Raw genomic sequence first — 16,205 nt, 5'->3', positions numbered from 1 at the left:
CCCACTGCTGGATGAAGGCCTCCTCAATTATCTATTAAGTGGGTATATAACGGTCACGTTTTGGTCCATTATATATCCATCCGTAGATCGTTATATACCCACCAGTGACCGTTATATACCCACCCAGTGACTGTTATATACCCACCCAGTGACCGTTATATACCCACCCAGTGACCGTTATATACCCACACAGTGACTGTTATATACCCACCCAGTGACCGTTATATACCCACCCAGTGACTGTTATAATACCCACCCAGTGACCGTTATATACCCACACAGTGACTGTTATATACCCACCCAGTGACCGTTATATACCCACACAGTGACTGTTATATACCCACCCAGTGACCGTTATATACCCACCCAGTGACTGTTATATACCCACCCAGTGGCTGTTATATACCCACCAGTGACTGTTATATACCCACCCAGTGACTGTTATATACCCACCCAGTGACTGTTATATACCCACCCAGTGACTGTTATATACCCACCCAGTGACTGTTATATACCCACCCAGTGACTGTTATATACCCACCCAGTGACCGTTATATACCCACCCAGTGACTGTTATATACCCACCCAGTGACTGTTATATACCCACCCAGTGACTGTTATATACCCACCCAGTGACTGTTATATACCCACCCAGTGACCGTTATATACCCACCCAGTGACTGTTATATACCCACCCAGTGACCGTTGTATATACCCGTTATATACCCACCCAGTGACTGTTATATACCCACCCAGTGACCGTTGTATATACCCGTTATATACCCACCCAGTGACTGTTATATACCCACCCAGTGACCGTTGTATATACCCACCCAGTGACCGTTGTATATACCCACCCAGTGACCAATGGTGCGGAATAAAAATGTTGCTGCCAAAAGGCAAACAGGTTGCTAAGCAACCGGTAACTAACATTTAAAAGCAGAAATAACAAAAATATCCTTTTTTTTTAAACTGTTGAAGGCGTTATTACACATAAAATGATTGTGTTGTGAGCTATTTGTAACACTCATAACACTTACATTGTATTTTAAATAGATCTCATTGTATTTGTGTCATCTATAATACCTTGTTAGTTCTTCATGTTACTATGCAGATTACACAACCATGTGGAAAGGAAAAAATAAAAATACTAGCGTGGTACAAATTCTTACCCATGTATGAGTCGATTATCGATCACGTATGTTTGTGAAGTGTACGTAAAGACAATTTTTTAAATATGTATTTTGGTGGTGGTGGGGGGGTTATATGTATTTGGGGGGTGTTGTTTTTATTTGTATTTGGGGGTTATATGTATTTGGGGGGGTGTTGTTTTTATTTGTATTTGGGGGGTAAGAGGGTTCCTCGGACGCCGTTGACAGAAAAGAGGCGAAACGCATAGGGTTTTTGACCCTCTAAGGATTCCGTAACAGCTTGCCTTACTCCAGTGGGACACCGTACTGAGTGCGCTCGTGGATGCGGAAGTCCCCACGCCGACAGGCAGGGAAACCATAAGAGCGAAGTTGCCGAGGCGAAAACGGAGATTGAAACAACACATCAGGCAGAACTGCTGGGACTGACAGAATATCCTGAGTGGTATGAATGTGCCCTTAATACACGCACAGCGCCATACAGCTGGGAGAATGGGAGTGCTACTCTCCCAGATCTGACACTGTGCATTAAAACGCTGTTATGCTGTTTTCTCTCATGTCCATCTTTTGAGGAAATACGAGGTCTTATGGTATGTGGATTTGGATCAACATGGACCACCGTTATTGGTTCATTAACCAACATAACCATTGTGGGTGTTTTATTTCACATTTCAGCACTGCACACACTATGCATTTAGTATTTATTTTTGTTCACTTTCACTACATTTCGCCTTTATTCTTGTGATTAATGGTTAATACGGTACCAGAGACCGTTTTTGTAGCCAGCACTGAGGAGCACTAACATTTGCTTTGACACACATTTGGTTTAATTATTCAGTTTGCGCTATTGTGTTTGTTATCGTGACCTAAAGAACATAGCCAGGAATAAGCCCTTCATCCCCCCCAGAGGATCTTACTACGCTTGTCCGTGCCTTTGTGTCCTCACTACAGCAATGCCCTCTACCTGGGTCTCCCGGAGAAAGAGCTGCGCCCCCTGCAGCTGGTGCAGAATGCTGCACCATGTTGTTAACAGGACCTCCCTGCTTACTCAGGCATTTAATTACTGACCCACAACCTGTCCGGGATTTAATAACTCCAGTCCCATCCTGTTCTGTATCTTTCCCTGTGTTCGGTCTCTTATAACCTTAAATGTTTTCTTCTTCCCTTTCTGTAACTGTGAGGCACTTTGTGTCCCACTGGGAGAAAAGCGCTATTTATTTATAAAATGTATTACCAGGAAGTAATACAGTGAGAGTTACCTCTCGTTTTCATGTATGTCCTGGGCACAGAGTTATGATGACAAATACATAGTTACATTAAGTGAGCAGAGGTTATACAGTCAATTCACAGACATTTCATGGATAGTTAGAAAATTGTGTACATGGGATAAAAGGGCTGGTGAGTTTCAGATTGGTGATGTTAAAGCTGCTCTAGTTTCAAACGGCTCACACCCTTTAGCTGCGCCAAAGACTGTCCGCCTTTGGGGCGACACAGATGTAGACTGAAGGGGTTCAGAATGAATGCAGCTATATAAACAACGTTATTACTATTATTATTATGGTAAACATTTCATCTTTTGGCATCAAATTCCAGAAATTGAGAGCATTCGAGACACGTGATGAACAAGTAACAGAGCTGTACACAAGTTTAGTGTATTAAATATCAATTTTGTACCCCCTAACGCGGGGACCTCAAACTCTGTCCTCAAGGGCCACCAACAGGCCAGCTTTTATGGATAGCCCTACTGTAGCACAGGTGGCTCAAACAGTGGCTCAGTCTTCGACTGTGGAACAGTTCAGTGGAACACCAGCCAAAAGTCAAAATGTAGTACAGTACTGGTATGTAGTGTAGGAGAGCCTCTAGTGGTCAAGTGTGGTAACATCACAAAACGTGACCTCAGAACATGGGGATCACGACTGCTTGTAACAGACATCAATCTTCATATACAGACATCAGGACTAGGCATAAACATATTCATCCGTAATAAGTCCGAGTGTTGCTCAAATAAACATCGTCTTAATATATTAATGGAATAGCATGACCCAGAGTCCACTCATAAATATCTACATTCTACACACTGTTTCAGTCCCACTGGTCATAATGGCAAAATTAGTGTCGTAGAACCCCCACCAACCCACCCCTGGATTGAGCTCCCTTTAATAGACTTTCCATTCTTAAGAGCCACTCGTAGACTCGATCTGTGCCCATTCATACTTTCACGTAGAGAACGATCAGTCTTCCCAAAGTACGTCAGACTTACACGGGATAGAATAAGAAAGATCCCTGCCGCGGAATGGCAGGTGAGGGAAGAGGAGACAGTGATCTCCTTTCCAGAAAACAGATGTTTAAATGAGGTTCCTTGAATAAAAACACTTTACAGGTCATGCAAACCTTGGCATTTATAGCACCCAAGTATCAGCGGAGCCAGAACAGTTCTAGAAAAGCTGTGTACTTCTCACAAGGATCCGTCTGCACCAACTAATCAGGTAAGCTTGGATTCTTCTCTAATGCAAATAAAGGCTGTGTATACTTGTTTAATTTGAGATCTGTGGCTAAAATATGCCAATGTTTAGTAAAGGTTCCTTTAATGTGCTTTGACAGTGCTGAGAAGGCGGTAACAACCTGTAGTCTGACATTATCTTATATCTTAACCTTATCCCATAACAAAACGTCCCAGTCCATAGATAATGCTCTGGTAAACTTGCAGAGCTACCTCACAGCTGTTGTAACCACAGGCTATAAATCTATCTGCCATGAGTTGAACCTGTTCAGCTTGTTCACTCGGATCAAGAACAATCCTCATCACTCTTAGCAATTGTGAAAAATGTAGCCCCACCTTGAGCGCTGCAGGAAGAAGCTGGACGCAAGCAATACATTATTTTTGTCAGTTGGTTTGGTATATAGGGTGTTAGTAATTTTGTGGGAAGCGTATACGGGCTGTCCAAAGAGTTAATGTCATGCACAACGATCAATAACTCAGTCGGTTTTCCCATCCAAAGAAGAAACACATTGTCAATGTATGTTATAATACAGAATATATACGTCCCGAACTGATGATGGGAGGAGCGGCTCAGTGAGTAAAGACACTGACTGGCACTGAGTTTGAGGTTCAATTCCCGGTGTCGGATCCTTGTAACCTTGGGCAAGTCACTTTACATCCCTGTGCCTCAGGCACCAAAAACATAGGATTGTAAGCTGTACGGGGCAGGGACGGTGTCTGCAAAATGTCTCTGTAAAGCGCTACTTAGCTACCCATAAACAGATTGGCAAACGGTGGGGCCATATTAGACCTCATCGCAGTGGCAGTCTGCTGTAGATAATATTTGGACTCGAACTTGAAATAATTACAGGTAAGAACAATCCTAATAAGATTAGGCATATACAAAATGGGGGGACGCGAATACGATAAGGATTTAGATTCCGCCTCCTCAACCGCAAGCAAACCCTCCTTGTGGAATAACTGTATATAAGCTGGCCACATCCAAAGTGACCAGCAAAGTGTTAGGCGGAATATGTGGTATGGTATTAAGCTGGTTAGGAAAAGATATCCTTTTAAATGGAGTACTAATGGTTGTAGCCAAAAAATCGATATACCGCGACAATGGTTGACACAAAGATCCACATGTAGAAATAATGGGTCTGCGGCGTGGGTTGATGAATTTTTGGTAACGTGTAATCGGCCATACTGGATTGGTTTGCGTAAGAAATGTAGCTGTGTGTGCATCTATCTACAGATGCCATGTTCCCAATGTGATAGCATCAATCCTTTCCTTAAAGGCAATGGTAGGATCATATCCGGTAATATGAAATGTTATTCTATCAAGAATAGAGTCCTGAGGTCTCCTTTTAAATGCTTCCTGTTAGGGGTTTGTTTAATTAGACCACTTGGGTTAACCAAGGGTGATCATATCTGTCCCGGCAAAAACCGGAACAAATGTCATGCATGCTTGCCGACCGCACATGTGCGAACGGAGCTTGCCGACAAGTGCCAATCGTGCATGTGCGGTCGGCATGTGCTCATCGCAGTCAGCGCTCACCAGGGGGACCAAAAAAAAATCAGGACAGCACCCGAAAAAAGTTGGGACGGAGCCCTAAAAACCGGGACACCTGGTCACCCTAGCCAACTCCTTCACTGTACTGCAGCCAGCGCCTCAGGAGAAGGTACAGTGATATTGGCAGGACAGGAGACTCCAGCCATGCTGTTCCTGCATAGCCCACTGGAGGGGTGTGTACCGGTTTGAAGCGGTCACCGGTGATGTGCACACTCCGGGGACACGGTTAGGAGCTGATCTTCAGCAGATTTCAGGAACGTGAAGCTCTCATCACAGGACAGACACATGGCAGCATCTATATATTGCATTTTTATTACTATTGCTTCTGGCAAAATAACATTTCATACAAAGAAGTCCCCCGCTTTTCTATATAAATGGATGTCCAGGAAGATCCCACAAGGGGCAGAGGATTCCATTTAATCTATTGTAATCTTGTCCAGTTTTTCTCCAAAAGCGGAATCGGCAGCTTTAACCTTCAGCACAGGAGGAGTTTGCAGCGCACACCCCCCCCCGGTGCCAAAACCCCGACGCGTCAAGAGGTGAAGCTATATCATGTAAAAAAAGCAAGGGCACAGAAAAACCGAGAAAGGACACTTTATAAGGATAAGGGGCTCACCCTGAAGGAAGCGTCAAGTGTACAAGGAGATATTTGGTCAGAAGTGACGTGTGAGGCATAAATGGCATTAAACATTCTCCTTGGGCAGGGGCGGCCAACTCCAGCCCCCCAACAGGTCAGGTTTTAAGCATATCCCTGCTTCAGCACATTGACTGGGCCACTGATTGAGTCATCTGTACGGACGCCGGGATATCTTTAAACCCTGACCTGTTGGTGGCCCTGGAGGACTAGAGTTGGCCGCTCCTGTCCTGGGGTGTAACTAACTAGGGCAAAGAGCAGGGGGAAATTATAGCAACTCATCCAGGGGAATAGCTGGAAGGGAACCGCAGAGGGTTGCTGGATAGTGTACAAATCCTCCATCCTGCTCACAACAGACAAGCTGCCACATGCAAACCGTGCTACGCAAGGACCACCACAAAGATCGCCACCCCTCCAAATACCACCACTCACACCTCTCTCTCCCCCCCACCTGCAGACTTACACACGCCTCCTACTGCAGAGACCACCACTCGCATACTGCCTAAGGATGAAAGGGAGACCAGCTCCACCTGCAATATCTTCCCCAAATCTTCCCCCTGCTCAGGGACAAGCATTGTGGTGGTTCTAATGTGACTGGAAGTTTCAGAAAGAGTTGGTAAGGTGCGTCTGTAACCACAGACAAGCGGCCTGGCCAGCAACGGAAAACAGGACACCCATAACAGGTGGTGTCCGAGACGATCTTCTGCACAACCTATTTCTGTACATCAGGAAAAGGAAACGGGAGTTGTTCCTGTCCTTCTCGGGGGCAGTGAGATAAGTGTGTGAGCCGGAAGGAGATCAGCACAGACACCCTAGGGAAGCAGGAGAAGGATGTTCAGGGAGCAGCAGAGAGGCTCTGTGTCACACACAAGGCACAGGTAAAACGGGACAGATACCGGAGCCCTGTCCCCAGCTGCGGTCACACCACAGGAAGTTATTGTTTAACCATCAGCAGACAGCAAAATACACATGTAGAAAAAAAACAAATAAATAAAAGCTCTTTTGTAAATACAAAGTCTTCAGATTGTAACTACGGCACTTCCTAAAACGCAGGGCGAGAGGCAGGTGCGCCTGGAGCTGCGGGACGGGCGAGAGGCAGGTGCGCCTGGAGCTGTGGGACGGGCGAGAGGCAGGTGCGCCTGGAGCTGCGGGACGGGCGAGAGGCAGGTGCGCCTGGAGCTGCGGGACGGGCGAGAGGAAGGTGCGCCTGGAGCTGCGGGACGGGCGAGAGGCAGGTGCGCCTGGATCTGCGGGACGGGTGAGAGCAGGCTGCACACCGACCTCTTCCCACAGTGCTCTGGCTTCTCGCTCCAGTCTGGGAATGTTATCTGCAGGGTACAGTCCAAGAGGGTGGGGTGGGGGGGTCTTCACTGCCCCCCGTTATAGGCATAGTCGGCCTTATTGTGCATGATCAGCTTGTTATCCACAAAGTAAAAGCTGTCAGATTGTGTCTCATACGGATGCTCAATCATCAGGCGGACTGTGGGAGAAACAAAAGGCGTAACTCAGAGGACATACATATAGAATGGGCCTTAACAGCTGTGGTCTCCAAACCTTTTTTTAAGGAAACCTATAATTATTTTGTGAAATTCTGCAGAACCCCAGTCCTCTCTAATAGCGCGTCTGAGATCAGATACATTGTAAGAAGCCCCAACCCTCTCTAATAGTGTCTGAGATCAGATGCACTGTAAGGAGCCCCAACCCTCTCTAATAGCGCGTCTGAGATCAGATACATTGTAAGGAACCCCAACCCTCTCCAATAGCGTCTGAGATCAGATGCACTGTAAGGAGCCACAACCCTCTCTAATAGCGCGTCTGAGATCAGATGCATTGTACGGAACCCCAACCCTCTCTAATAGCGCGTCTGAGATCAGATGCATTGTAAGGAGCCCCGACCCTCTCTAATAGCGTGTCTAAGATCAGATGCATTGTACATTCTTCTGTATTCGGTACAGTTTTCAAATGACCTGAAAATTGCAGGGAACCCTTTAGTGAGGCCCAGGGAACCTTTGTTGTAAAACACTGGTCTACATCATCTCTGCCTGCAATGTAAATCCCAGACCCTGTGGGACCCCTGAATGATAAAGAATCTGTTCTATAACATCTCAGATATATTCACTTCTCCAGTAAAAGTAAATAAATGCTTTGTGTTGATTCTCATTTGCATTTCTCAGGACTCAGGCAGTGAAACGGTTGTGTGAAACTCCAGCTCAGAGAAGTGTGAGATGCAGTGTCCAGTACGAGCAATGTCAGACGTGCATAGAAACCAAGTGTAGGGACAGGGAGGAGAAAAATATAACCCAAGAATCAGTAAGGCCTCCTCTCCAAACACGATACATACTCAGTTCCTCGGACAGCTGTGGGAATTCATACATGTGCTCACACGTGTTCCTGCTGTTGGGAATGCAGAAGCCAAAATCAAAGTCGAAGCTCTTAAGGACGCGCTCACGGAAGTAATGCCGTTCAATCATCCGGAAATTCCTGACGGGTTTCTCCCCCACAGTGAACTCCACGCTGAAGAGCATGAGAGAGACAGACTGAGGCACAGACACCTAGAACTCCCTGTGACTGGACACTGGTCACCCCCTCTCCATAGGTACAGGTTGTGTACAAACCCTTCACTCTGTGGTTGGACAGTAAGAGATTGCAGGGGTTTGGTTACCATCACAATCTCCCCTAGCCCTCCCTCCTGGAGTCAACTCACGTTGCACCAACTTTGCGGAGTCTGAGGAATGCCGGCGTAAACTGATAGCGCACAAAGCGACCGGCGCTGGTATCCAGGTGTCCGCTGCTCTCATCCTCTTCCTCCTCTTGTTCTGTGAACATTGCGCCCATAAAAACACACTCAGCAGCTCAGAGACCTCACAAACCCCATATAATGACGGAGGAGACCTATGTGCATCTTTATGTGCTGGAAGAGGGTGGGAGGGTTTACCTGAGGAGGGCTTTGAGATCTCAAACAGCACAATGCCCGTCTCCAGGTCTCGGATCTTGAAGCGCGTGAAATCGATGCCGTAGACGTTATCATCAGGTTTACACAAATAATCTGGGCGGAGAGAACAAAACGTGAGAAACGAAGCAGAGGAAAACAGCGTTGACTCTCACAAAGCCGGTACCAGAGGGCCGCTGCCAGGAACCGGGGAAACGCTGCCACAATCCAGGGAGCGGGACCGGGGGATCGGCGCCAGAAACTGGGGGGGAGCACAACCACAAACTGGGGAGACAGAGGGCCTGCCGCCACAAACCGGGGAGACCGGCCACAATCCAGGGAGTGGGAGTGGGGGACCGGTGCTACAAACCAGAGACCGGCGCCAGTTATCGGGGACACTTGGGCAGCGCCGCCACAAACAGGGGAGACAGTGGGGAGCGCCGCCACAAACCAGGGAGACAGTGGGGAGCGCTGCCACAAACCGGAGAGACAGTGGGGAGCGCCGCCACAAACCGGAGAGACAGTGGGGAGCGCCGCCACAAACCAGGGAGACAGTGGGGAGTGCAGCCACAAACCGGAGAGAAAGTGGGGAGCGCCGCCACAAACCGGAGACAGTGGGGAGCGCCGCCACAAACCGGAGAGACAGTGGGGAGCGCCGCCACAAACCGGAGAGACAGTGGGGAGTGCAGCCACAAACCGGAGACAGTGGGGAGCGCCGCCACAAACCGGAGAGACAGTGGGGAGCGCTGCCACAAACCGGAGAGACAGTGGGGAGCGCCGCCACAAACCGGAGAGACAGTGGGGAGCGCCGCCACAAACCGGAGAGACAGTGGGGAGCGCCGCCACAAACCGGAGAGACAGTGGGGAGCGCCGCCACAAACCGGAGACAGTGGGGAGCGCCGCCACAAACCGGAGAGACAGTGGGGAGCGCCGCCACAAACCGGAGAGACAGTGGGGAGCGCCGCCACAAACCGGAGAGACAGTGGGGAGTGCAGCCACAAACCGGAGAGACAGTGCGGAGTGCAGCCACAAACCGGAGAGACAGTGGGGAGCGCCGCCACAAACCGGAGAGACAGTGGGGAGCGCCACCACAAACCGGAGAGACAGTGGGGAGCGCCGCCACAAACCGGAGAGACAGTGGGGAGCGCCGCCACAAACCGGAGAGACAGTGGGGAGCGGCGCCGCCACAAACCGGAGAGACAGTGGGGAGCGCCGCCACAAACCGGAGACAGTGGGGAGCGCCGCCACAAACCGGAGAGACAGTGGGGAGCGCCGCCACAAACCGGGGAGACTGGGGGGGGGGGGGGAGCCGCCACAGACCGGGGATACTGGGGGGGGGGGGGGGAAGGGGGGCGCCGACCAGGGAGACTGGGGCGGAGGGGAAAGGGGTGTAACATGGTTTTGTTTTGAGCTTCAGACACACAGGTGACCCCCTAATACATGAAGGGTCCCTGACCCGAGGAGGTGACGAGAGTATCACCCCCCGGCACTCACGGTCGGTGACCTGCTTCAGGCCCAGGACGTGCTCTGGTGTCAGTAGGTGCTGCTCGTTGACCGGGTCCCCGGAGCCGCCGCCCACCTCCCTCCCCGGGACACGCCGGCCCTTCAGCCGGTTGATGACTCCGCCCCCCGCCTTCTTCCGGTCCTCCTTGGCCGGTCCCGGCGGAGCCGCCTCCGGGTTCGGGCCGCTCATTTCTCCAACAAGATGGCGGCCTCCTCCAGCGCCGTAACTATGGAGAGGGGGCGGGGCCACCTCGGTCACCAGGCAACAGAACCGGTGTTCGGAAGTGACGTGGCGGGGGCGTGTCCCAGATCTCTCTCCCCCTCTCCTCTCTCCCTCTTTCCCTCTCTCCTCCTCCCTATTCTCCCATCCTCTCCTTTCCTTTCTCTTTCGTCTCTCCTCTCTCTCCTTTCCTCTATCCTCTCTCTCCTTTCCTCTATCCTCTCTCTCTTTTCCTCTATCCTCTCTCTCTTTTCCTCTATCCTCTCTCTCTCTCCTTCCCTCTCTCTCCCCCATCTCTTTCTTGTCTCTCCTCTCTTTATTCTCCCATCCTCCCTCTCTCCTCTCTATCTCTCTCTCCCTCTTCTCTTTCTTGTCTCTCCTCTCTCTATTCTCCCATCCCCTGTCTCTTTCTCTTCTTCTCTCCTCTCTCTGCTCTTTCTTCTCTCATCCCCATCTCTTCTCTCTTTCTCTTCTCTCCTCCCCCTTCTCTTTCTTTCTCTTCTCTCTCCCCCTTCTCTTCCCCCCCCCTTCTCTTCCCCCCCCCCCTTGTCTTTATCCCCCCTCTCCATTACTCGCTTTATAACATAAAGAAACGTATACAAGTTGTGTAAAAAATAAAACAAATTAAAACGGTACAAGTTTAAACCATATGAGGACAGGGTGTTCGATGAGTGAATCCAATAACTCTTTCTTTGTGTAGACCTTAAGAATGTGTCACCGCCGCTGTCGCTCGGGGTGACAAGGCCAGGCCATCCAAATGTTTGCTGTGATATTTAGAAAAATTATTCATGAAACCTCAGCTCATATTTCTTTCATGTTCTAGGAACCTGGTTTTAAGGTTCCTCTTAGTCCGCCCCACCTACTTTTTTCTGCACGGACACCGCAGTATATAAACAACCGAGCTTGAGTTACAGTAAATAAAACTTTTAATCGGGACTCATGGTCATCAGTAAATTTGCAAGTGAGGTATCTAGACCCATTACACTAATAACTGCCTGTTGGTTTACCCATGCCCCATATGGTCTCAGTTTAAGATTTCTACTTTTCCTGTAGGTAGTGGTTTGTCTGAAATCTCTTTACCCAACAGTCTTTTTTTTTTTTAAATCATATTCTAATGTTTTCTAAAGATTTGATAAAGATAAACCGCACACCCTTTTTCCCATCCTCACTTTGTTTCTTTTCTTTGTTATTAATTAGAAGTTCTGTTCAGTGGAGACAAATCTACGTAAGTACCAGCACTCACTGTCTAATAGCTAAATGATGAAAACAGTTGTAATGCAGTATAAACATTTAATAATAAAATGAACCAGAAATAAATCAAATGTGTTTGCAGAAACCAGTATCACAAATGGGCATGTCACAAAGTGAGGGGTGGGGGGGGGGGGGGGGGGAAAGGAAAAGGGGAAAAAACATGAAACACAAGGAATATACACAAAAAAAACGGAGAACGGAAAGTATGCTAGGGGGGCGACGTTTCGAGGGACTACCTCTTCATCTGGCCCATTCCCCCTGGTCCAAAAGGACCGAGAGGTACTTCCCTAAGCCTCCCTTCCCCTATACCTGGTCAAATCAGACACCCCTGAAAATAGCTAGTAAACATATAGTGTAAGCTAAATACAGCTAAACAGCTAATAGCAGGGCAGCAAGAATCCACTAATGGTACAGTTAAAGCTGAACACAGCTTGCAAGAAAGCAGCTTGCAAATGAGCACCAAGAGTCCACACAGTCAGTGAAAGGTTAATGAGAAAAATAAATGAAGTGGTCAAACCCTCAGTGGCTCTGCTCCTTCAGCTGCTCGTGTGGAGTGCTCAGTGGAGGTTCTCCATCATCTTTAGAGAGGAGTCAGTTAGTTGGGGTTTGTACTTTTTCGTCTCCGAACCTCTTCGCCAGTAGTTTTGTTTCCACGTTCAAATCGGAGTCAAATGTGCAGTTTCTTTTTATGAATCCAAACTTGTCTCTTACTTCATAATTACTCCCTATCCCCTATTGCACCTTTGTTACTATATCATTACACTATATATTAAGCTGATGCGAGAGTCACCTTTCCCCTTCCCCCCTATCCCCCAATTTGGAATGTAGTTGAACCAGTTAGGATGGTGACTGCTCCGGGTGCCAAGGTATCCATTGCAGTCAACGTCTTTCCTGTAGGTCTTGGAAGGAATTGGTTCTGTTACTGAATTACACACTAAAATGGCTATCTTGTGTTGCTCAATAACACTGCTAAAAACCAGACCAAAATCATTCTTATTTATGAACTCTAAAAGCAGACGAGTAGTTTCCGAGTCCCTTTCCAGATTAGAAGTACATCTACAAAACGTGCCCGTAAAACTATATGTTGTTAAAAAAGGATTGTTGTGCCAGATGAATAAATCTTCCCATTGGCCCATTTAAAGGTTTGCATAGGACGGGGCAAACTTTGTGCCCATTGCTGTATCATATATTGAAATAAAAAAGTCAGTCTGAAACATAAAATAATGGTGTTTTAAGATGAATAAAATGGAGTTCACCAAGAATGTTTGTTGTACCGGAGTTGACTCACTGGCGTCTTCATTTGATTTAGCAAACCTCTCGTTTTCAAGTCTGTCCTGGGCATAGTTATGATGACAAATACATGGATCCAAATACATAGTTACATTAAGTGAACAGGGTTATACATTATATACAAGACATTGCATGCACAGTAAGAGATAATATATATTATAGGCGTAAGTAACAGTTACAGACCAGATTAAAATGTGAGACAGCTTTAGTTTTGAAAGAACTTAAACTGGTGGTGACTGTGAGAGTCTCTGGCAGACTGTTCCAGATGTGGGGTGCACGGTAAAAGAAGGAGGAGCGGCCGGATACTTTGTTGAGCCTTGGGACCATGAACAGTCTTTTGGAGTCAGATCTCCGATGATAAGTGCTGCGTGTGGTATGGGTGAGGAGCTTGTTCAGGTAGGCGGGTATCTTGCCCAGAAAGTATTTTAAGGCAAGACAGGAAAGATGAATTTAAAAGTGGTCACGGCCCCCGCCCCCGGCGGTTCAGCCAATGAAGGCGAACCAGCCGTGTGAGGTCATGCCCCCTCCCAGTCGCAAACTCCTGCATCTTCTCCCAGACTGCAGATCGCGATGAAGCGCTGGGCACGCGCCGCCCCCCCCGCCGGGGCGCGCGTGCTACAGTGCACACTGGGAACGCGGCCTTAGCAGTAACTGCTGCCAGAGGGGCTTCTACCAACTACTGACTTAATGGGGCTGAATACTTTTGCAACCAGTAAATTTCAGGTTTTTGTTCCGTTCACTGACATTTAACCTCCTCCTCATATAACAGCGCTCAGTTTAACCTCCTCCTCATATAACAGCGCTCAGTTTAACCTCCTCCTCATATAACAGCGTTCAGTTTAAACTCCTCCTCATATAACAGCGTTCAGTTTAACCTCCTCCTCATATAACAGCGTTCAGTTTAACCTCCTCCTGATATAACAGCGTTCAGTTTAACCTCCTCCTCATATAACAGCATTCAGTATAACCTCCTTCCCATATAACAGCGTTCAGTTTAACCTCCTCATATAACAGCGCTCAGTTTAACCTCCTCCTCATATAACAGCGTCCAGTTTAGCCTCCTCCTCATATAACAGCGTTCAGTTTAACCTCCTCCTCATATAACAGCGTTCAGTTTAACCTCCTCCTCATATAACAGCGTTCAGTTTAAACTTCTCCTCATATAACAGTGTTCAGTTTAACCTCCTCCTCATATAACAGCGTCCAGTTTAGCCTCCTCCTCATATAACAGCGCTCAGTTTAACTTCCTCCTCATATAACAGCGTTACGTTTAACCTCCTCCTCATATAACAGCGTTCAGTTTAAACTTCTCATATAACAGCGTACTGTTTAACCTTCTCCTCATATAACAGTGTTCAGTTTAACCTCCTCCTCATATAACAGCGTCCAGTTTAGCCTCCTCCTCATATAACAGCGCTCAGTTTAACTTCCTCCTCATATAACAGCGTTCAGTTTAAACTTCTCATATAACAGCGTTCAGTTTAACCTTCTCCTCATATAACAGCGTTCAGTTTAACCTCCTCCTCATATAACAGCGTTCAGTTTAACCTCCTCCTCATATAACAGCGTTCAGTTTAAACTTCTCCTCATATAACAGCGTTCAGTTTAACCTTCTCCTCATATAACAGCGTTCAGTTTAACCTCCTCATATAACAGCGTCCAGTTTAGCCTCCTCCTCATATAACAGCGTTCAGTTTAACCTCCTCCTCATATAACAGCGTTCAGTTTAACCTCCTTCCCATATAACAGCGTTCAGTTTAACCTCCTCATATAACAGCGCTCAGTTTAACCTCCTCCTCATATAACAGCGTCCAGTTTAGCCTCCTCCTCATATAACAGCGTTCAGTTTAACCTCCTCCTCATATAACAGCGTTCAGTTTAACCTCCTCCTCATATAACAGCGTTCAGTTTAACCTCCTCCTCATATAACAGCGTTCAGTTTAAACTTCTCCTCATATAACAGTGTTCAGTTTAACCTCCTCCTCATATAACAGCGTCCAGTTTAGCCTCCTCCTCATATAACAGCGCTCAGTTTAACTTCCTCCTCATATAACAGCGTTCAGTTTAACCTCATCCTCATATAACAGCGTTCAGTTTAAACTTCTCATATCACAGCGTTCAGTTTAACCTTCTCCTCATATAACAGCGTTAAGTTTAACCTCCTCCTCATATAACAGCGTTCAGTTTAAACTTCTCATATAACAGCGTTCAGTTTAACCTTCTCCTCATATAACAGCGTTCAGTTTAACCTCCTCCTCATATAACAGCGTTCAGTTTAACCTCCTCCTCATATAACAGCGTTCAGTTTAAACTTCTCCTCATATAACAGCGTTCAGTTTAACCTTCTCCTCATATAACAGCGTTCAGTTTAACCTCCTCCTCATATAACAGCGTCCAGTTTAGCCTCCTCCTCATATAACAGCGTTCAGTTTAACCTCCTCCTCATATAACAGCGTTCAGTTTAACCTCCTCCTCATATAACAGCGTTCAGTTTAAACTTCTCCTCATATAACAGCGTTCAGTTTAACCTCCTCCTCATATAACAGCGTCCAGTTTAGCCTCCTCCTCATATAACAGCGCTCAGTTTAACCTCCTCCTCATATAACAGCGTTCAGTTTAACCTCCTCCTCATATAACAGCGTTCAGTTTAAACTTCTCCTCATATAACAGCGTTCAGTTTAACCTTCTCCTCATATAACAGCGTTCAGTTTAACCTTCTCCTCATATAACAGCGTTCAGTTTAACCTCCTCCTCATATAATAGCGTTCAGTTTAACCTCCTCCTCATATAACAGCGTTCAGTTTAACTTCCTCCTCATATAACAGCGTTCAGTTTAACCTTCTCCTCATATAAGGCTCACACTGTCCAGATCTTCTCTCCTCTCCCTGTCCATGTGGCGGTCATCTATCGCCCACCTACCTCTACTCATCCCCCTTCTGCCTTTCTCTCTCACTTTGAATCCTGGGTCTCTTTCTTTCTCTCCTCAGACTCCACTGTTCTTCTCCTTGGGGACTTCAATTGCCACATTGATGACCCCTCTCTCCCTTGGGCTTCCTGCTTTCTTTCTCCAACATCTTCTTTTGGCCTTCAACAGTGAACTGCTGCCAACACCCACAAGGATGGCCACTACTTAGACCTGGTTTTCACTAAAAACTTCTCTCTCTCCGATTTCTCCATT

General features: G+C 47.3%; 1 protein-coding gene across 1 annotated transcript; it reads right to left on the bottom strand.

The window, feature by feature from the left end:
- Nucleotides 1–5,493: 5,493 nt before the first annotated feature.
- Nucleotides 5,494–10,515, bottom strand: UNC119B (unc-119 lipid binding chaperone B). The gene is made up of 5 exons (XM_075583216.1): nt 10,258–10,515; nt 8,770–8,880; nt 8,539–8,650; nt 8,176–8,348; nt 5,494–7,314 (listed from the first exon to the last, which is right to left on the bottom strand). The coding sequence occupies exons 1-5, from the start codon at nt 10,454–10,456 to the stop codon at nt 7,202–7,204; spliced, it is 708 nt and encodes a 235-aa protein (XP_075439331.1). The 5' UTR covers nt 10,457–10,515; the 3' UTR covers nt 5,494–7,201.
- Nucleotides 10,516–16,205: the final 5,690 nt, after the last annotated feature.

Source organism: Ascaphus truei, unplaced genomic scaffold (assembly GCF_040206685.1).
Source record: "Ascaphus truei isolate aAscTru1 unplaced genomic scaffold, aAscTru1.hap1 HAP1_SCAFFOLD_3010, whole genome shotgun sequence".
Lineage (NCBI taxonomy): Eukaryota > Metazoa > Chordata > Amphibia > Anura > Ascaphidae > Ascaphus > Ascaphus truei.
Note: the sequence above shows the minus strand (reverse complement) of the source record. Positions and strands in the feature narration are given on the sequence as shown.

Excerpts from the sequence above, each read along its gene's own strand:
- UNC119B (XM_075583216.1), bottom strand. The coding sequence starts at position 10,456 with ATGAGCGGCCCGAACCCGGAGGCGGCTCCGCCGGGACCGGCCAAGGAG. Across the intron at positions 8,881-10,257 it reads CCTGAAGCAGGTCACCGACC|ATTATTTGTGTAAACCTGAT; the intron begins GTGAGTGCCGGG and ends CTCTCCGCCCAG. Across the intron at positions 8,349-8,538 it reads CTCCGCAAAGTTGGTGCAAC|CGTGGAGTTCACTGTGGGGG; the intron begins GTGAGTTGACTC and ends CATGCTCTTCAG.